The sequence below is a fragment of the Anarhichas minor genome, unplaced genomic scaffold (genome assembly GCF_050575085.1).
Source record: "Anarhichas minor isolate MPS153535 unplaced genomic scaffold, ASM5057508v1 ptg000041l, whole genome shotgun sequence".
Lineage (NCBI taxonomy): Eukaryota > Metazoa > Chordata > Actinopteri > Perciformes > Anarhichadidae > Anarhichas > Anarhichas minor.
The window spans coordinates 4,536,441-4,557,174 of NW_027466487.1; the positions used below are offsets into that span (position 1 = coordinate 4,536,441).

The 20,734-nt window shown below is 41.7% G+C and overlaps 2 protein-coding genes and 2 non-coding genes across 4 annotated transcripts; 1 reads left to right on the plus strand and 3 right to left on the minus strand.

Annotated features, from left to right (window-relative positions):
- Window positions 1-9,210: 9,210 nt before the first annotated feature.
- On the minus strand, window positions 9,211-12,837 carry rps27.2 (ribosomal protein S27, isoform 2). The gene is made up of 4 exons (XM_076109163.1): window positions 12,784-12,837; window positions 12,147-12,255; window positions 11,522-11,632; window positions 9,211-10,370 (listed from the first exon to the last, which is right to left on the minus strand). The coding sequence occupies exons 1-4, from the start codon at window positions 12,787-12,789 to the stop codon at window positions 10,342-10,344; spliced, it is 255 nt and encodes an 84-aa protein (XP_075965278.1). The 5' UTR covers window positions 12,790-12,837; the 3' UTR covers window positions 9,211-10,341.
- On the minus strand, window positions 10,940-11,072 carry LOC142969724 (small nucleolar RNA SNORA13). The gene has a single exon (XR_012959134.1). It is a non-coding gene; the product is annotated as a small nucleolar RNA SNORA13 (small nucleolar RNA).
- LOC142969723 (small nucleolar RNA SNORA13) lies at window positions 11,720-11,851 on the minus strand. Its single transcript, XR_012959133.1, has one exon. It is a non-coding gene; the product is annotated as a small nucleolar RNA SNORA13 (small nucleolar RNA).
- A 189-nt stretch (window positions 12,838-13,026) lies between the features above and the next one.
- Window positions 13,027-19,563, plus strand: rab13 (RAB13, member RAS oncogene family). Its single transcript, XM_076109162.1, has 8 exons — window positions 13,027-14,438; window positions 15,130-15,190; window positions 15,496-15,556; window positions 15,680-15,757; window positions 17,198-17,287; window positions 17,574-17,639; window positions 17,761-17,811; window positions 17,921-19,563. The coding sequence occupies exons 1-8, from the start codon at window positions 14,315-14,317 to the stop codon at window positions 17,990-17,992; spliced, it is 603 nt and encodes a 200-aa protein (XP_075965277.1). The 5' UTR covers window positions 13,027-14,314; the 3' UTR covers window positions 17,993-19,563.
- Window positions 19,564-20,734: the final 1,171 nt, after the last annotated feature.

The window sequence follows — 20,734 nt, forward strand, 5'->3', positions numbered from 1 at the left end:
CCGTAGAGATGTTCCTTAGGCAATTATTAAGGAACGCATTCTTCTTTCCCTTCATCCCAACTTATTAAAATGACTTAATAATTTGAATTCTGATCGTCTCCCTTATCTCTAAAATGAAATACCTGACAAAAATAGAATTTTTGCTAAATGCTTGTTCCCTGAAGACAGTTTGACCATGTAATTTCTAATGAGATGCATAGCTTACATGCATGCCTTTACATAAAGAATACATCGACACAAAGGTGTATTTTCCTCGTGTTTTTTTCCTCCGGGCCCTATTAATTCTGCTGACCTCCACGTGCCCTGCTGCATGGTGGAGTCATGCAGCCTCATTACGCTTAAAAACGGAGACCTAACCTCACACGAGGATTGCTTGTGTGTGTTTTTTTACGCGTGTGTGAGCGCCTGCAGCTTTGTCAGTGGAAGAGGAGGCAGGCAGGTGGATGCTGGATGTCGGCCACCATTATCACCTGCCTGTACCGGTCCAGGATCATGTGGTACACTAGTCAACTATAATGTAATCAGAACAAACGGCACAAATGTCACCAGATTCTGTCAGCGGGAAACCGTTTCCATCGCAACAGGATCTTTTATCTCCAACACGTCTTTGTGCTGACAGTAGAGATGAGTGGTGTACTGGATGCTTCTACCAACAACACAGTAGGTAGTAGAGATGTAGCTCTTCAACATTGTTGCAGGGGACGGCACACATATAACACAGGAGCAAGCACACACACACAAATACGCAGTTTTTTACTCTCACTCCCTTTACCTTACGATGACCCCCATCAGTCACAGTTCACCAGGAAGTGGAGAGCTATGAACCATTCTGATGCCTTATATCTTGGTGTTTCCCTGGCAACCAGAGGGACAGATCTACCAACACACAGGTCTGTACATGCATGCATGCATGAATCTGTGTGTTTATGTCTGGTGAGAGGGATTAGAGTCCATTGCATTCAGAAAGATTGTATTTGTTGTGCGCTTGTAGTTTTTTTATGAATGTGTGTATACGTATATTTAGGTAGAAATGGGGAATCAGCATTGTGAGCTGGTCACAGAGTGACAGTGATGATGCTGTGGTGATGATGAAAGAAGCTGGACCAGACATATAGAGGCTACACTTTACCCTCAACACACAGGATCTGTGAGTGCATGTACACACACACACACACACTCACTGTAAAAAACAAAACAGGGTTACATCTGCTTGTCTATTCTGCTAAGGAAAGGTGCTTCAATGCTTCCTGTCTCAGCTCCTTTAGCATAGGATACACTGGACCATCCTTTACCAAAGGAAAGAAGACAATCCCGCCCCACAATTCCTTGCGGCAGCAACATTTAAAATGACGTAGTTTTCATCCCCAGGGTGGCCACGTTTAAGATGACATTATACTGTATTCCACGACGGGGACATTTGCAGTGTTACAGTAAGAAAGTGAATATTGCAATAACAACAAGCATCAGTTAAAAGACATCAGCTGTCTTTTTCAAACATCTTTCCTTGACCTCGATGGAGAACGTCATGCGGTCCAGGAAAGATGTGAAGGAGAAATCGCGGTTCGGAAAAGACTTTAGGAGGTAATTCTTTTACTTTTCAACAGTAGCCCAGATCTCTCAACCAGATGCCCTCTGACATTCCCCGCCTTTTGCCAGTCACCTGATCCCGTTCCTCCCAGCACACCTGTCACTTATTCCCTCATTTAGTCCCAGACTGGATTCTGTAACTCTCCCTGTGTTCTCTAGTCTGTAGTCAGCTCTATTGGATTGGTTTGCCCCTTTTGACTGCCTTGATGTGTGCCCCTAAGATCAACTTGCTCCTTTGCGTCTCCTTTAACGGTCCTCTTTTCTGTTGTCCCATACGTGAACAGTAACTTTTCCCAATTTCCCCACTTCTTCCTAGTTAAACATCTTTCTTCTCTTCTCTTGTCTTTCTAGATGTATGTTATTAGTCGCCTACGGAAGAGAAGAGACTGCAGGTAGGGAGACCATCATGCTGCCCAGTTTACCAGTCTTCTCCACCCACATTTCCTGGTACGTCAACTCCTCTTCCCCACATCCAGGGCCAGGCCTCCTCCCTCAGTCAATACCTACTCTGGTGGGTCTCTTTTTTCATTTGTTTCACTGCTTCCTAATAAACCTCCACATCAGCATTGACTCACACGTGACCATCCCTCACTTACGTGTTGCCAACCCCTCCTTTCATAGACATCTACGTAGACATTTTAATTTAATGGTAACACTTACACAGGGCTAGGAATGGCTTGGAAGTTTATTGCAATTAGTTTTCTGTCTTTTCCGTTCAGTCCATTAGAGACTTGACTGGATTAGTGGGTTCTCTAACACTTACACAATCACGGAAGTAATGTTGGCATTCCATTAGTGATATTGGATAAAATATAATAATGTGTGTGTTTGTTGGTGTAACAGATCATATTAAATGTCTACCTGATCCATTCTCACTTTAGTGTGCAGCCAGCTTCCTGGACATTAACATCTAACACACCCTAACTGTACTGCAGTCCTTTCATTTTCTTTTAATCGATAAATGTTTTATGTCGTTTTTATGCCAGGACATAAGGAGGTTAGCCAGCACCCAACAGTAGGATAGGCTGCTCATAATATTTCCAGCCAGACAGTTCAATAAAAGGGTGTTATTATTTCTAGAAAGAACCGATGCAGTCGGTAAAGTGCTTTCCATATTGTCTCCAATGAGTTGGTTGCAGTACAAGAGTAAATTCATTGTCTGTTTTTTTTTTACATACTGCTGAAAGATTTTTTTCTAAAATCTTTTGTTGACATCAACTGCCTGTTTTCTCTTTACGTGTAATTGTTTGCAAACCTTGTTGATCATGGTTCAGGTTGCTGTGCAGGTAGAAGCGGTGGGTCCGGGACATACCCCTGTCCCCATCACCACAGAAACGGACCAGTACAATATCAGCTCCATGGCAACACCGGCCGCCCACACTCCCCTCCGGCTGCGTGCCGGGGACGTGCCTGTGCATGTGTGAGAGATAAAAGGAGTAAGAGAGCAGAGGTTGTTAATTGATCTATTTTTCAGGCTGTTCAGTTGAATCGAGATGAAGGGAGAGACGATGGGGTTTTTAATGATGCCACAGGGGAGCTGTGCTCTGCTTCCTCCCCTGACAGGACTTCTACTGTTGCCACTTGCACTGACATAACTTGGCTACCTGTAACTCCTTTGCGTACTATATCTTCAGCCGGGGACCAGTGCCACTTATACATTTAATTGTCAATTCACTTTTTTCTTTTTGTCTCCGTCTTTCTTTTTGTCTCTCTCTTTCTTTCTAGGTGTCTGCGTCTGAGGCGTTGCCCTCTGTCAGAGTGTCACGCTTCATTGTAAATGAAGTAGATCAAAAGTCGTGGCGTCTGGCGTCTTGGCGGAGGATGTGAAAAGGTTGAAGGTTCAGACAGTCAGCCAATTAGAGTCTAGGAACAGTCAGCGGCATGCCAGCAGTGCCCTCAGCATCCAGGTGGGACTCCGGTATGTGGTTCAAGATATTTTTAGTATCGTAGCCCCACTCTACAGTCATCTCTTGACATCAGCACAACTTCAGGCCCCTCACCGTCGGCCATCAAAGGAGGAGAAGAAGCTGAAAGTGAGCCGGAGCTCCCCGTCTTTGTCCTCCCTCTTCATCCTCCTCCTGCCTTCAGTCTCAGTATCCCACAAGCCCAGCAAGTGTCTTCATTAAGTTGTATTTCCTCTGCTCTTTTCCATCTTCCCTCCCTGCTGCTAGAGCTATACCTTCTTCTGTTTATCACACTTATGCAATCTTAGACAGACCCTGAGACTTGCACTTGCACACACACACACACACACACACACACACACACATACACACACACGCACCCAGAGGGGATTACGTTAGAATTTCCTATTCATTTGATCTGCTTTAACACGCCCCCCTCTCTCTACCTCCCTCCATCCCAGTTACTGAAAAGTGATGTCGGTTTCCATAGCAATCGTCTGTGTCTGTATCAGAGGGGATTTTCCTGACACTGACTAGAAAGGATGCCGAGCAGCAGGAGTCAGAGAGACACACATGCATGCGTCTGTGAAACTGTTGATTAGCAATCAGCATATCCTTCACACTGACTCTTTCTTTTTAATGAGCTCAAAGAAAGCTGTTGATTGGGTGATTCCAACAGGAATATGCTTGAGTGTTTTAAAAATTGGGCATTCAAGTCAATTTGATGTTGTGGCTCATGATGTAATGTGAAAAAAATGTAAATCCTTAAATGTTTCATTATTTTTTTACTGCACTGAAGTGCCATCAATAACAGCAGTGATTGTTCTTTGGGGTACAAGTCATTCTGCAGCGCTGCTCTGTGCTACTTTCATTCGACAGGGTTTACATTTTTTTGGATGAATGCAAAGTATATTTTAGTCATTGCATGATGTCTCTTATTTCATTATTTGACTCTTTGTTGCAAGACGAAAGCTTTTACAGTCTGTAACACAAATAAGGTTATTTGGGTTGTTTAGATAAGAATAGTGTTTGTTGTTTTTTTGCATTTCTGTGTAGTTTGTGTCTGTCTCTTCGGGCTGCTGTGGAATGTAGGTCAGGTGGACAGGAGACTGTAAGTTGCCTGCTGTTGTGTTTGTGTGTTCCCTGTCTTCCACAAAAGGCTTGCCTGGATAGATCTTGGGTTACTATGACCCTGAGAAAAAATGAATGATTATAGATAATGGGCAAATAGAATGAATGGATGGATGAATAAAGTTAAGGAGCTAGATGGAACGTTCCGCTCTTTAAAACACAGGGAAGCACAGGCTTTCAGATTCATCATTCTCATATTTGAGTAAATCCTGTGTCTATGTTCTTTTGAAACACATCCTTTTCATCATTTTTGCTCAAATACCGAATTTATTTACTTTTTGTGTAAACTACCAGTTGAAATATGTATGGCTATACTCATCAAATGCATTTTTCTGACTACATCACTGTTCTGACAGGGAAAATAATCCATTTGCCGCATGTGTAAACACACACAGCAACAACTTGGCTATATATATATTCACATTTTCTGAGTCTCCCTTGCAAACTATTGAGAACAGTCCTAACACATTATCTGTTTCATCCATTAGGAGTAGGATGCAATCAGCCAACACAAAGAAGTGTGCTCAAACAGTCTCAGTAGGTTGGAACAGCCTGTGTTTACATTTGCTGTCTGCCACTGCCTGTTTTTCTTCCTCCAATTAGTGTCCCTCTATCACGCTGTTCCCTGCTTTGCTGAATGATCTGAACAAATATTTTTGGTACTTTTACCACTGAAAAGAACCGCAGCAGAAACGATTTATTCCTTATGTAGCTTTCTCCTCTCTCTCATCTACTCAGTATCATGTTGAATGGATGTAGAGCCATAGTTGGCATGATTTGACCAAAAGGGGGTGCAGTTTGACCACCTCCCCTCCTCAGCGACTCCTCAAACTCATTTACCTAAATGTTCTTTCACACATGGCGCTGGGAGACACACACACACACACACACACACACAGCAAGCAGACTATTTAAGCTACATGGTCAGAATAATTAATGCAGGAAATGATCACAGGCACAGGAATGATTAATTTCAAGCTGTGACAAACTGACATGACTGATTGTTTTTAGTGGGTCGCCAGGCTTTTAATACTCGAGGCCATTCAGGGATAGCATCCATCACAGTGACCCTCATTCCAGGTGTGTGTAGTGTGTGTGTGTGTGTGTGTGTGTGTGTGTTCTTGTTTGTTTCCGTGTGTGTGCGTGCATGCAAGCTTTGTGAGATTATGTGTATGTAGTATGTGTACATGGAACAGTGTCTTTAAGCATATGTTTACTAATCTATCAACTTTCTTACTGTAGAGCTCAGGGGCAACTACTTTCCCCACCTCTGTGTGATGGTGAATAATACGCAGCGAAGCAGACCCACCCTAAACCTTTACAACCACCCTGATGTAACTCCCGAGGGTCATACGCTTACACTTGTATTTCATCATATGTACCTCCTGTTACCTAGACATGGAAGGCGTCCAATCAAAATCCCTTTCTTTTTGCTGTCGGTCTTTCCCTCAGTCTCTCTCTCTCTCTATGTAACACAATGTGATAGTAATTAGTCTTTATATTTTGTGTTTCCATGCAGCAGACGATTTCTGCCAAAGTTTATGGTAAACAGGATTCTCTCATGCAGCAAAACAGTTCAGGATAAATTGGGAAAAGGGGGGGGGGGGGGGGGGGGGGGATCATCAAAGTCATTACCAATACAATAAGAAATTCAACTGTGTGTCTTACACATGGTGTTTTTGCATTCCAGACGCCACCTGCATTTTGGCATTAATCATGTTTTTAATCAAATTTTCAGTTTTTAATCTTCTAATTGGATACCAATAGATTCCATGTGCACATGTTTGTCTGTGTGTGTATGTGTATTTGTGTATGGCATATAAGCAACAGATTAGTGAGCTGGAGGACTCTCTTTGGATGAGAGTACTCATTTTAAAGTTGTACATCAATAAGCGTTTTCTGAGGTGTACATGTAACTATGAAGGGGCTTTAAACAGGGGGGGAGGGGAAGACTCAATAAATTCTTGCAATGAAAGATGCATTTTACCCAGAAATCAAGAGTCTGTTTGTTATAACCACTGTGTTGCAGATGCCATCTGCCCGATTCACCGCACTCTGTCAGTGTGTGACGGGACACAGCTCGTCTGTGTTGACCCCCTGGGGATTCAGACAAGTGGCCCAGAGACGCTGGCTCTGCTCTGCAGGAGGTCGTCGCCATGGAGACGTGGGGTCAGCTAGACTCTGCTCATCAGTGTTCAGGTCAGTTAATTGTGCACCGGATGCTAATGATCTGTAATAGCTCTGTCCTTGGCAAAGGAGAAACTCAAACAAACAAAATGGTGTTTTGTGCTCGATATAGATCTCTCTCGTGTGCTGCTCTTCAGGGCTTTCATCCCTGTACAGCATTGGAGGGCCAAGTCAGCCTGTCCTTCCTCTGTGGGTGCTCTTCTGTGACAACCTTGTACAATAGTTCCACATACACATACACACACACACACACACACACATATTTCCTCGTCCCGACACCATCTCCTGTTCACTCATGTAATCTCTACACGGTTTGTGGTTCTTTTTCTTTCTGTCTTTCTACCCAATCCTCTTTCATATTACTTTTTTCATTCTACAACTTTCGCTTTGCCAGCTGGGATAAGAATGCAAACTGCTCAGGTCAATACAGTAAAAACTCATCTGGCCATGTCTCAGACTGATTTTACTACCCTCTGCTATCGATCCTCCCATTCCCATCCTCCTCTCTGCCTCCCACTCAGAGATGACCTGCCCCCGATGACTTTAGATTTTGGCAGCCATCTTGAGTTTTAGCAGTGCCAGTAGACCCCACCAACACCTCCCTCAGTGCCCACACCTCCCCACATGTTCCCCACATTCCTGCTCTCTCCGCCTATCTAAGGTCAGAACGTGAAATGCGTTGTATACAGCAAACCAGATTGTTGCTTCGAGCAGCCAGGTGTATAAGCAGATGTCTCAGGGCAGCCCTAGAGCATCTTTGGACAGTGATGGGCTACTACAGGCTAGAGGAAGAACAGCAAGTCCTGAAAGAAGCAGGGCTTATTTATAGATGTATAGATAAATGCACAAATGGATAGTGTTTGTGGCTTGAGTTGATTGTGTATCTGTAGGGCTGTGTCTTGTGTTTGCAGGTTAAAAGTGGAGCCATTGATCAAATGGCCTTGCACTACTCCATTCCCAAGGAATTAAGCACCAACCTGAAATGCCTGATAAAAACAAAAACACCAATTTTTACACATTAAACCGAAGCATGTGAGGTTCACAATAAACCAACATCAACCAGCAATCTCACCCATATGCATTGCTTGTCTTCCTATTGCTCTGATGTGTCTATCAGCTTTATGTACCTTATCAAACAGAAAACCTCGGGAGTAAGGCAGCACCCTGAGACGTTGCACTGCAGCACCCCCTACAGCTTCACATTTTATAGTCAGTGTTGAAAGTATCGCCACACTATGATCACAACACCAATAACACACATTACACATATCCCTTTATGATGCATTGCTATGTAAGATTTCACTCTTACTCTACTGTATATTTCCTTTCCTGCAGGTGTGTACAGCTGTCACGTCCACTCTCAGGAGGGGTCTTTTTTCCAGCTGCTCTCCACTGAGCCTCTCGTTTCTCTTACTAAGCCTCTTTGTGGGGTCAGTCCCCTCCCTGTCACAGCCGGTCCGGGTGTCCCAGACCGCTGCCCTACCTGCCGGTGTTCTACTGCTCCGTGTCAGGCCTGTCCCTAACTGGCCCTCAGCCTGGGTTTGAGCTTACTACACCAAGGGATCACTTTCATTCCTCAAGGTGTGTGTCACACAAGTAGCAACAAAAATACAGTTTGTTCCACAGCCTTTTAAAACTCTTCAATGAGCCCTATTTAAAGTCTCATGAGTACATAATAGCAAATTCAATGACTTGCGATTTGTGCATCTACAGCCTTGACATTAATTAATTCTTCTTACAGACAAAACAAGCTGTTAGGTGTTTAATCTTAATACTCAATTTAGTTGTGACGTATTATTTCCTGCTGTCTGAGCCCTGAGAGCTCCTCAATAGCACTGCCTTTCACCAGCTCACTGAACAGGGTTCAGTCCTAAACCCATCCTTCAATAGATGAAATCCGTTTGGGTAATAGATTGGATAAGGATACCTTGATGCTGGGTTTCTGCAGGGTAAACCAAGTTGAATTTAAGAAACTTTTAAACACCACATAGAATACAATTTACCTGTTTCAGTCATACAGGCTAACGCTAAAGTATTTAAGTATAATGGAAAACCATGTGGCCTAGAATTATTTATTATATCATTTTTCAGTATACCCAGCAGTTAAAATCAATAATTCCTAATGATACAATTAATGAAATTGGTGGGACCTGGCTCCAGATAAGCAGTACAAATGGATGGATTTATTACCCACTTAAAATGTATTCTAGTTTTTGCAAAACTCTTCCATGGTCCAAGAAAATATTTTATAACTTCTAAGGCCTTTGTGTTGACAAAACTAAATTCAAGCCGTTAAAAGATCTCCTGCTGTGAAAACATACAAGAGGTGTATATATTTATGTTACCGTTGATCCATAAAAACACTTGTATAAGTCACTCAGTAACCAGTAGGGACATCGAATCATATTCTTCATCATTTTATTTGGAAGCCGTGTACAAGCAAGACATAACAAAAATTAAATTAATTTCTTTATTCAGTATACAACTCAGTCACACGAACAAGCCTAAACTGTTATAACTGAGTGAACTGGAGGACACAAATGATTTTAGCAGAATTATCTCCAACTTCACAAGAATTCATCCCACTTTATCATTTTCACAGGAAGCTGGCAAGCACATTTAAATTCACAACCATAATATTTAGTGTCACGTCACTGTTCTGTGTTTTACAACCATCAGCAGCAGAGCCAGCAATGACTTTCCCTGAAGCAAATCCACGATCAGGCTGAGTGGGCCCTGGACCAAAGCCAATGGCTTCGGAGCAGACACCGATGACATCACGGTCCACCTTTAAATGCAACGCTGAACTGTGGCATTGACTTGGAATATACAGGTATTGAGTGGATATTTTACCAGCTCTACCACAAACCAATAAACAGTCAATTATGCCACGAGTAGCTTTAACACAGTAAAACTGCAGTAACGGACAGTTGTTTTTAGACGTAATTTGCAACTTCAGTCAGTGTATCGCCTTTCCTAGAACTGGTCTAGTGTTTTAAAAGCAAACTTACATAAATCTAAGTGCTAAGAAACTGGTTGAAAATATCACCACGGCTCATCATACACCCCCACCTTCCTGTAAATGTTTAATCATTGAAGGTGTAATGCAAACAGATGCAAATCACGCCACACAAAAACTGTTGAGGCCACACATCTGTACACGTGGAGGAAAAGACTGCCGGAGTCCTGAAATGCCCTGATCTGTACCGGCACATTTTAAAGGAGTCCTGATACTTACAGGACCCCTTCGATGAACCTTAACGAGGTACAAAGAAGAAAACTGGATGACGAACATGCAAGATTATTTTACCAAAAAAAAAAACCTTAAGTTTAATAAGAGGGATGAATAATTGGATATGTGGCGTCTCAGAAATGCCAAGCATTTCTCTGTGCATGTTAAAGAGACTTCTTAGATTACATGATCTGTATTTCCGCTCTCCTTTCCTCATTGAGGCATCAGCTCCATGGCAGTGTTACTTCATGAACTCCAGCTCAGTTCATCCACAACTGTGTCCAACCACGCCTGGTCAAACTAGTGCTGTTTCCTCCTGAATGAACATCCTGAGGAAAGACGGAGAAAAACTGAGGAACGTAAAAAATATAAGCAATACAAAACACTGCATGTTATGTTACGGTTGTGTTGGATTTGTGGTGCTGATGATTGTAACTAATATTATGTCTTCCCTGTTACATCAATGAGAATAGACAACATTAAATACCTCTCAGAACAATGCAACACAGTTGGGGCAGCAACTAAGAATTATCTGCATTACTGACGACTAAAATAATCAGGATAGAGTATAAACGGTCAGATGAGAGAGAACTGAGACTCATTTCAAAGACTGAATCACCTCCAAAAACTGCACCACAGTAACTCAAAGCAGCGTGCACAGAGAAGCGCTTGTTACCACGGCAGCAGAGCACAGGACTGAGTGGGTGGGACAGTCGGTGAAAACAAACCTCGACCTTAAACTCAACCAATTCACCAACACCCTGTACACACCATCATCATTTCTTTAGTGTACTCTGAATGGTGAAGGAATTCTGATCCACCTTTTATCAAAAAACAAAGTATTGGCTGCTTGGATTTCTTGCTGAAAGAAGTCTAAACAAACGCCTGAATGAAAAGGCATTGTGCTTGCAGCAGACTGTGTAGAAATAGATCGATGATGATGAATTTCTGTCACAACCACAAGAGTCACTGTATGCCTTAGTTGACACCCCTTTCATAAAGAACACAATGAAAGGGCAACACAAAAGGCAAATATGTGTCAGTCATGAGGTGCATGGAGTATACAGATGAGTGTATTGTACAGATGTGTTCTGCTACCTGACCCCAACCCAACAGAATATTAAGTCAAGACTAAACCAGTCAGGCTTAGCCAGGCTGGGTCTTAAAGACATGGGTACAGGCTGGGTTCAGGTCTCAGTTTTAAGCGTGTGAAGAACTGTACTGTACGCTGTGCACACGTGGTGCCTTTGTCGTTTATTATTCAATTGGAGTTTAACAGAAACCCAATTGTACATACTGCATGAACTATTGTTAGACAATGCATAACACTTGTACACACAAATAGACAATTGAGAATACCATGGTGTAATTGAAATCTACAGAATGTATCTGTGTGCATTTGTGGATGTTTTTACGTGGATATGTAGTGCTACATGTACATTAGCAGTTAGATTAACGCCTCACTATCCGTGCACGTTACCTTCTGTGAGGCGAGCTTTCCCTCCCGTAGGCTGGCAGAGGACTGTGGAGCAGCCAACACACAGCACGACAGTCTGAGCATGACTGAACACTGTGGTGATCTTGTAGCAGCCTGAACACACAGACGGTACAAATCATTGGATGGGACAGCCATGAAACAACCACAACATAGCAACCACTGCATAGTCACAGGTTACTGAAATGTCCTTGCAGCTGTTTATGAAAAGGAGTCACTTGAAACTAATTTAACAAACAGCCACAAGTGTCATTGTATGCCTTATTTGACACCCCAATCACTAAGGGAACAATGAAAGGGCAACACATAAAGGCAAATAATGTAATACAATTCATGTGGACGATGTAATTCAATTCATCACATAAATGATTATTACACTTCCAACTGAAATGTACTCAAATATCAAAAGTAAAAAAGCTATTTTGATTATTGTACCCAATTTTTCTCCGTTACATTTTACTTAATATATTTGCATAAAAGTCTTCAGTCGCAGCACTTAAATATGAGGATCTAGTTAGGTACAGTAATTGTGTACTTTGCACATACATTTCTCTCTGTTATTTAAATCATCCATTAGGGTTTGGCCAGGTTGCCACGTAAACAAACTGACCTGGACATTTGACATCCATAAAATATGAATTAGGACTCTGAACAAGACGTTTTTTCTTGTGTCGCCTCTTTTCCACCTCAGAGCTCGGGTGTAACAGATCCTGTGCAAGCTGGAAGGGAATCAAAGACAGTAGATTAGCGCAATATTAATATATACACATTTAATATAATCTACGTCTTACATTTATTGTAATATAAGGAATAAGTACACATTTTAATTCTGGTCAGAGTCCACGTTACATCATGTTTACAGCGTGCAAGGGTCGAGATCTCTTTACAACTTTTCAAATGAGAGGAAATGTGATTAAAATGAAAGTAAAAGTAATACAAGAAATGGATTGAATATTGAATCTGATTGTACTCAGAATATAACCTACGATATCTTCAAAGGTTGAGTTTAAACCCTGCAAAAGAAATCACGTGACCATAAGGTGGCCATAAAGGGAGCTCGTGGGCTGCTTTGCTGCACACGTGTTTCTCAATGCCGCGTGCGTTTTCCCATCTTTACGAACACATTACGGATATAAAAAGGTTGATTCCACCAGAAACAACCCACAGCGTGATGTCGTGTTAGAATACCGCCGTCAAAACACTTTAAAGAGTGCTGCTTAATACAAATAATGCGTAGTGATACTTACAGGCATGACTGCGTGTAGAGACCTTCACCGGAAAAGCACAGCGATGACGCACCGGAAACCTTTGGTTGACGGACAGAGACCCGGAAGTAGTAAGATTTGTAATAATATATAATAATAATATATACTATAATACATACATTTATAATAACCGTTGATTGCTTAGGTTTTGGTTACAAAACTAGCTTTTAAATATTTTTGCAAGATATTTTGTTTTCATGTAGCATTGATTCCAATAATAAAGATATTATTTCCGGAGATTTTGAATTTACATGTTCAACTGTATTGTATAAAATATGAGTTGAACATTCAGGTATCATACTTTGACTCATGCAGTGTATGTCGAGCTCCAGGCAATTAAACTACGTGTTACAGGAGACGGTGGATTTCAAATACATATGATTAAAACGAAGTAGGCTCGTTAAATATTACGAATCGTTAAGTTACACTGTGTATGATCTGGTATGGTCATTGGACATTTACAAAGAAACATTACAAATAATGTAAGTCATAATATGCAACCCTTAACATGTGATCAGAATCACAATCAGAAACAGGTTTATTGCCAAGTAGGTTTTCACATAAAATTAATTTGCCTTGATGTTGTGGTGTATGAATATAAATAAATATTCAGAGTAGGAGAAAATACAATTACCACAAAAAAGTAGTCTAAAATAGAAGTTTGCAATACCAGTATATACTTTATATTTTCTTTAGTATAAAGGTTATACTACTATACTTTAGAAGTTGGTTATACAAACTTCCGATCTGTTACAATTAGGTTGGTAAAACACACATGCTTTAAATGTCAAAATGAATCAAAGAAGTTACTTTTATTATTTCAAGTAAATATAAAAAATAAATCAGAGATGAAAGTAAAGATGGGGCTCCAGTTATTTTACTTCAGTACAGTTTGCAAACACATAGGGGCAAATATTCTGACGTTTTTAACAGAGATGCTCAAGAATAAAAAATAAAATAATTTCACTTCCAGCCGATGATGCCACGTTAGTATAAAGGTGAAGCCACGGTTCAAGTCCCCTCAGGTGTATCAGTCGTTTTCTGATTAGATGGCGCCATCTTGTGTTCATGCCGGGTACCTGCAAGTCTGAGCCGTAACTCCCACGAAGCACTCCCACGCTACGTAGTCTGTGATCGGATCTGGGGAAAAAAACACGTAGCCGTGTGATATGGACGTTTGGACGAAAGCAAAATGAATCTGGATTAGATTTGTTGGTGAAGACTGATCGGCAGTAGACAGTTAAACTTTGGATGGAGCGTATTTCTTTAGGCAGCGCAGTCCAAACACAGCACGGAGGCACTGAGGGGGATCGGAATTTACCGGTGACAAGAGAGGGGAAAAAAAGGAAAAGAGGATCCACTCTTTACATGGAGTTTTAAAAAGCCTGCTTCGTTTTAAATACAATAACAACTCGTACTTTTGAAGACTTGAGTCGATGAAAAGTGCTTCCAGAAAGGGACAACCCAAACTTTCCCTCATCTAGCTTTAACATCTGAAGAAACAGTTCCGACCATGGCGAAGAAGTATGATTTCCTTTACAAATTGTTACTCATCGGGGACAGCGGAGTGGGCAAAACGTGTTTGATCATTCGTTTTTCTGAGGACAATTTCAACTCCACGTACATTTCCACCATCGGTACGTTGTTGTAATGTTTGCCTTTCTAACCGCCGATATCTCTGCACCAGCTTCTGCTTGGCCTCTCTAACTTATTTCATGAGTATAAGACAAATGTCTGCTCAATGCTGACATTTCATTCTTTCTCCATTTGATGTTGTCGCCTACAAACTGGTTTCCCAGACTGCTTTCATGTCTGAACTAGTCCGTGTTCTCTCATTTCTTTTTCTTTTTTCATTCTGTCTCTTGTCCTCTTGTTGAATGTGTGTGCTGTCTTTTCCCTGACCCTCTCCCCCATCTCTCCCCCATCTCTCCCTCAGATCTCATTCCTCTCACTTGGCTCTCAGAGGGTACACCCACCCTCATTCCTATCTCTTTTACCATCTCCACGTTCCCAGAAGAATGGTTGGCTTTCTGGCAAGCACAGATTTTTTTTTTTTTTTTCACAGGACAACCCCCATCCTTTCCCCCTCACTGTCTGTCTGTCTGTCAGCTTGTCCATCCAACATAACTCAAAGTCAGTGTGTCCTGCATGGCTGTACGTCTTTCCTAAATGACACTGAGGGGTCAAAATCACCATGAATTAGTCTCCACCCCTGTGACGGTGACCTATATATGCTGTAGTGTGTGTGTGTGTGTGTGCTTGGATGGGTGTGTTCATATCTGAGGTATTTTAACTCTGTCCATCCATTCTCCTCTCTGCTCTTTGCAGGCATCGACTTTAAAGTAAAAACCATTGAAGTGGAGGGAAAGAAAGTGAAACTACAAGTCTGGTAGGAGATGACAGTTGGTTGCTTGTCTGGAAATGTTTTGGTCTCTGACTCATTTTCCTGGGAGGAAAGAGGAAGCTCCCTCCTGTTCTCCAAATTGGGACTATAGGACAGGGTTTATTGTCCAAAATCCATCACACATGTCCCGCCACAGAGAGTCACTTCATGTCATTCAAGGGTGTGCTTGCTATAGCAGTATAAAATGCACATCGTCCTGCAACTTCAACTATCTTTGACAGTTGTATTTTAAAGCTCTTGCATGCATCAGTGCACATTTTTCTTACTTTCACTGTGTGTGCTTTGTGCAGGGACACAGCAGGACAAGAGAGGTTCAAGACCATTACCACAGCCTACTACAGAGGAGCCATGGTGAGCACAGGACGCCTGCAGAACGAGCAGACTGGATAATCACGGCTGACATCCTCGTCCCTTTGTGCTCGCTTTGTACCTTTCACTGACTCCTTAAATCCTCTCCCTCTGTCTCTGTGTCAGGGCATCATCCTGGTGTATGACATCACGGACGAGAAGTCCTTCGAAAACATCCAGAACTGGATGAAGAGCATCAAAGAAGTGAGACTGTTTTCCACTCAGTCCTGACAAAGACCAGGAAATACTAAAAAAAATAGTGCTTAGTCAGGTATTAGTCATGAGTATGGGCCTTTACTCACTGCAACAACCGAGTAGGGTCATTGCACAACTGGTGATTTTAAAGGGTCAGTTCACCTCCCTAACTAAAAGTTATCTTACCTGATAACTTTTTTTCAATTAACTAGTTGCTTTGTCAGAATATGATGAAAATCCACAGTGTAAATTGATGTCAAATAGAAAAGCAGCAAATACTCACATTGGAAAATCTAGACGCAGAGAACGGTTTTGACAATCTAGCTTGAAAAATTATTGAAATGATCAATTTATTTTGAAAGTAGTTGCTGATTCCATCAAGCTTCTCAGTTAATCAACGAATAGCCCAAATGAGAACTGTCCACATGAAGGTTTGTGTATTATCACGAGAAAGTGACACATTTTCTCTTTTTAGTTTTTAAATGTATTTTTGTTTCAGCTCTATTTTATTGTGAAGGCAGCAGGAAAGTCTTATATAACAGAGAAAGACTTTCTCACACTGTCTGTTAATCTCTTTATTTTAGTTTTTCAAAGTATTTTTGAGGCATTTTGGGCTTTAATCAATAGTGGACAGTTAAACAGTGAAATGAAACAAGGGGAGAGATGTTGCGATCACATTATGCGGCCATGGTCACTTTATCAATGATGTTTTGGTCAGGGAAGATAATTTCTTCCTGATCAAGATCTGAGAACAGAAATGTCATTAATTGAATGAGTACTAGAAACCGTGAGAGTGTGTGTGACGACGCTCTCTGAGCAGGCCTCGCCCTCCAGCAGCCTGGTGGACAACTCGCCTGTCTGGCTGCATGACTGGCAGACAGACAGTCTCTTTGTCTCTCCTGGCTTTCATCCTGTCTGGTTTTGTTACATTTAGTTCATCGTTACACTAATTTCCCCTTTAGTTATGTAAAATAACTTATTTTTAGTGAGTCCCTCCTTTGTCCATCCTCAAGCTGATAAATTGGGGGCTTGTCCGGGATCAAATTAATCACGTTAGTAAGATGAAGCATGGGTTTTGCTTTTGGAGGAGAGCAATATTCTCGTCCTTTTGTCCTATTATTTTTTTCCCCTACACTTGGTTAGTGTTGGTCCATTGTGCATTTTGGTTGAAGTCGTCCGTTTGGTTACTGGAGTTTTCTTCCATTTAATTGAGTAACAATCTCTTAGCAGTGCGTTTTTTACAGCTTGATCTATTAAATTGGCAGTAAAAGCGGCTCGAACTGTATGCTTGGGAGACAGTTTTCCTCCAGAGCAGCTGCTGTACGTGCAGCTCATTCTGGTTGTTCAGTTCAGACTTAATGTAGAGATGTATGTGGTCTTTGATTTCTTCTTGAATGCGATCTCCACAAGAACTCAACTAATCGATTAACTGCATTCCTTCGTCCGCAGAATGCATCAGCTGGGGTCAGTCGAATGTTACTAGGCAATAAGTGCGACATCGAAGCGAAGCGGAAAGTTTCCAGGGAGACGGGAGAAAAGGTGAGATGACAAACGTAACTATTCCCTTGTTGTTATTGTCATTACTGTTAAAGTGATGTGATGAAGAAGAAGTGAGTCTCATAGTTAGAAAGAGACAATATAAATGAAGACTTGTTGACCTTTTTTCTGTCTTTTAAAGATAAGGAGTGATTGTTTGAGGAAGGAACTGAGTCTGTAACATGTTTTTGATTGTATCTGCTTTGTATTTACTTTAGATAAGAAGCAGGAAGTGACTATTAGCCGTATCCTGACCTACTGTAATCTGTCCTGTATCTGTTGTTGACAGTTGGCAAAAGACCATGGCATCAGGTTCTTTGAGACCAGTGCAAAGTCCAGCATTAACGTGGATGAGGTGAGCCAGAACACAACCACTGGCTAAACAAACAGTGTCTACATGCCTCATTAAGCTGAGTGTGTTTTGTTGTGATGTTTTGAATGTTGCAGACTTGACTTTCATTTTCTATTTCCTTTAGTCTTTTCTGTCATTGGCAAGCGACATACTACAGAAATCCAGCAAGAAGCCAGTAAGTTATACAGAATAATACCAAACTGAAGCATTTGTTCCTCCCTGAATATAAGACTTTATGTTAAACCAGGTATGTCTGTAATAATCTGTATTTCCTTACTTGACAGGGCCCCACGGGCCGAGAGGTGAAAATCACAAGCAGTCCGGAGAAAAAATCCTCCAAATGCATTCTTCTCTAGATATGACGCTGGCCAGCGCACGTACGAAAGAACCATGCACATTTAAGAGAGCATCAGTATTACTGGGGAGCGTTACAGTACAGCAGGTTTTCTGTCTCCATCTGGTGGGCTCACATATCAAACACATACGGGTGCTAAAACTTAGTTTTTTACATCAAAACTACTTTTGTTCCCCAAAAGCGTACTTTGGCAAAAAAAAAAAAAGAGCTCAAATTTTATTAAAGCGATTGTGCCTGTATTTCACATTGAACATATCTTCTGCCACATCTCCAGTGATACTGTTATTGTCATGAAATTGTTGCAAAGTCGGGGTCCTAAATGACTCCAAACAAATAACTGACTCAGCATTTCACTGAGCAGATCCCACCATGTTTAGTTAAGCTGTACATTTCTGTCTCTGCCTTGTTTTTCTCTGGCTTGACACCACATTTTCATCCCTTCAACAGCACTGCTTACTGTCTTTAAAGGGCCTTTAGCTGTGTTTTTTTTAAACTGGGTTGCTTTGTAAAGAAAAAAAGTCACAACTTAATGGAACTATTTCTTTCTTATGTGTGAGCACACACAGTGGTAGCTTTTAGGGGCTTAATGGCAAAAGAAGAGTTTGATGGAAAGGGTTTTGATTCACATACAGTGCACACAGTAGGCAAAGTTCATGAATCTTAAATACTTGACAGAGTTAGTGAATTGATTAAGTAAGTGGTAAAACATCTTAGGTTAACAATGCACTTTCGCCTCCGTCAATTCACTGTTTGAAATTCAATGATTTGTATAAAGCACAGACAAGTTGACATCCCACTCCTGCAGTAAGATATGAGAGGGCGGAGAAGCATTTTATCTCCCCACATTTTACTGGACCATAAATATATTGCAGAGATGTCAGAGTGAACAGTCATAAATGTTGGCAACATTTGTAGTTGCATTATGTTCATATTGTGCTTATCCTTTGAGAATTGCTGAAATATTTAAATTGTGTACAGTATGTTAAGTCATTCTACAGTAACGGATGCCATTTAACATTAAGCCCCGAGTCTAGCGTGGGCATTTTTGGGGGTTGAAAAAACGCTCTTTGCGTTAATGAATTAAACGAGTTGAGGGATGCGTGAAGTTGAATCTGAAACAAACACTGGTGGTAAACAAGCATTGTTTAAACACATGACTGGATTGAGAATGTGGACGATAGGAACAGAGATAAGTGCAATATGAGGAGATGAGTGGAGAGATGAAAGAATGATGGATAAAGCAAGTGAATGGACAGGATGTGAGGGAAGCAGCAGTGCTCACATGACCCTCACTCATTGGTTTCGTGGGTCGTGCCTTTTATCTGAAGTGCCTGCTTTATCTCTAACTTAACACGAACACATTAGCTACATCTGACAAGACAATTGTTCAAGCAATTTCCGATCATTCAAAATTACTCTGATTAAAGGTGCTCAGCTGATCCGGACAGGCTTGCTGTGTTTCCTGTATCTGTTTTTTATGCATTTCTTTCAAATTCAGTGTCTTTTCAGACATGCCACATGGCTTTGTATGTATTTCACAGACCTGCCACTTGCTGAATAAAAATGCTAAACAACAAATATGATGAGTGTGTTGTAGTGTGACAATGTATGTTGGTAAGTCAAGTCAATTTTATGCATACAGCTCATAATTACAAAGCATTTGTTTTCTATTTGGATAAGGGAAAGCACCCCAAAAAAACCTTCAATAGGAAAAAAAGAAGACATGTCAGGAGGAGCAACAGGTTGGGCGGATATATGCAATAGATGTGGACCTTGTTATGTTTTGGATTTACATTCATTACTGTTTTACTTAAATACCAAAATAAAGATCAATTCAAATAGTCAGACAGCTTAAAGTTAAAGAGCAGAAGGTGGCTTTGTGTCTCAAGGATGCTAAAGGAAATATGTATGTTGACACACAGTGTTAGTTCATACTTTAGACCAAGCACCTATATGCCCCACCCATTCTCACTGTAGGACCCCCTGTTGCCTTCTTCTGAACCACTGTCCTCCGAATACGGTGGCCTGCACGGTGATTCCCCCCCCCCCCCCCCCCCCCATTGCTGGACGACTGCCCCTGTCGCTAGGCAACTGCCCCTCCTTTCCAGCATCAGCACCACGACGGGACGGTGTCATAGACTGTTGTGCGCGCGCTCTGCCGCATCTTCAAGTTGCCTGCACGTCATGCGTGCCTTGTCATCACGCAGGGCAGGTTTCGGTTTGCAAACACGATATATAATTATTTCCCAGTGCCAGAGCTGTATAGCGAGGACCAGAGGAGGAGACGCGGGCAGCAGAGGGGAGGGCGAACCAAAAGAAGAATTACAAATAAACTTGGATGGATTTAAACATGTTTTCCCGGACATAAGTAGGATTCAGGCTATGCTGTTATGTTCCTGTGACGTCTGGTGAGAGGCAGTAAGGTGAACGTCCGGGATACATACACACAAACACACGGGCTGAACGGGATGCCCGCGTGACTGCAGGGAGGAAAGAGGCGGCGGAGGAGGAGGAGGAGGAGGAAGGGGCTCTAGGTGCGTGTGTAGACCACCGCAAAACCCCCGAGGTGGAGTTATGAAAGATCGAAACCTGGGAGGAAAAAATAATTCCAGCCTGACGTCTATTTTTGGTGCAGTTTGAAAATCGATGGAGTATATTTATTTCCTGTTCACGTCGAGGTAATTAGTCTCCGTTACCGAACGAACCGATGATCTTGGGGCTTTGATCTCCATGCCGCCTTTTT

Bases quoted from the DNA above. Each gene is read 5' to 3' on its own strand.
- rab13 (XM_076109162.1), top strand. From the start codon at position 14,315: ATGGCGAAGAAGTATGATTTCCTTTACAAATTGTTACTCATCGGGGAC. The intron at 15,758-17,197 runs GTGAGACTGTTT...CTTCGTCCGCAG, and splicing joins GGATGAAGAGCATCAAAGAA to AATGCATCAGCTGGGGTCAG. The intron at 17,288-17,573 runs GTGAGATGACAA...TGTTGTTGACAG, and splicing joins CCAGGGAGACGGGAGAAAAG to TTGGCAAAAGACCATGGCAT.
- rps27.2 (XM_076109163.1), bottom strand. The intron at 11,633-12,146 runs GTCAGTTTGTTT...CTGTGTGTTCAG, and splicing joins TATGGATGTCAAATGTCCAG to GCTGCTACAAGATCACCACA. The intron at 10,371-11,521 runs GTAACGTGCACG...GTCTTTCCTCAG, and splicing joins GAAAGCTCGCCTCACAGAAG to GATGTTCATTCAGGAGGAAA.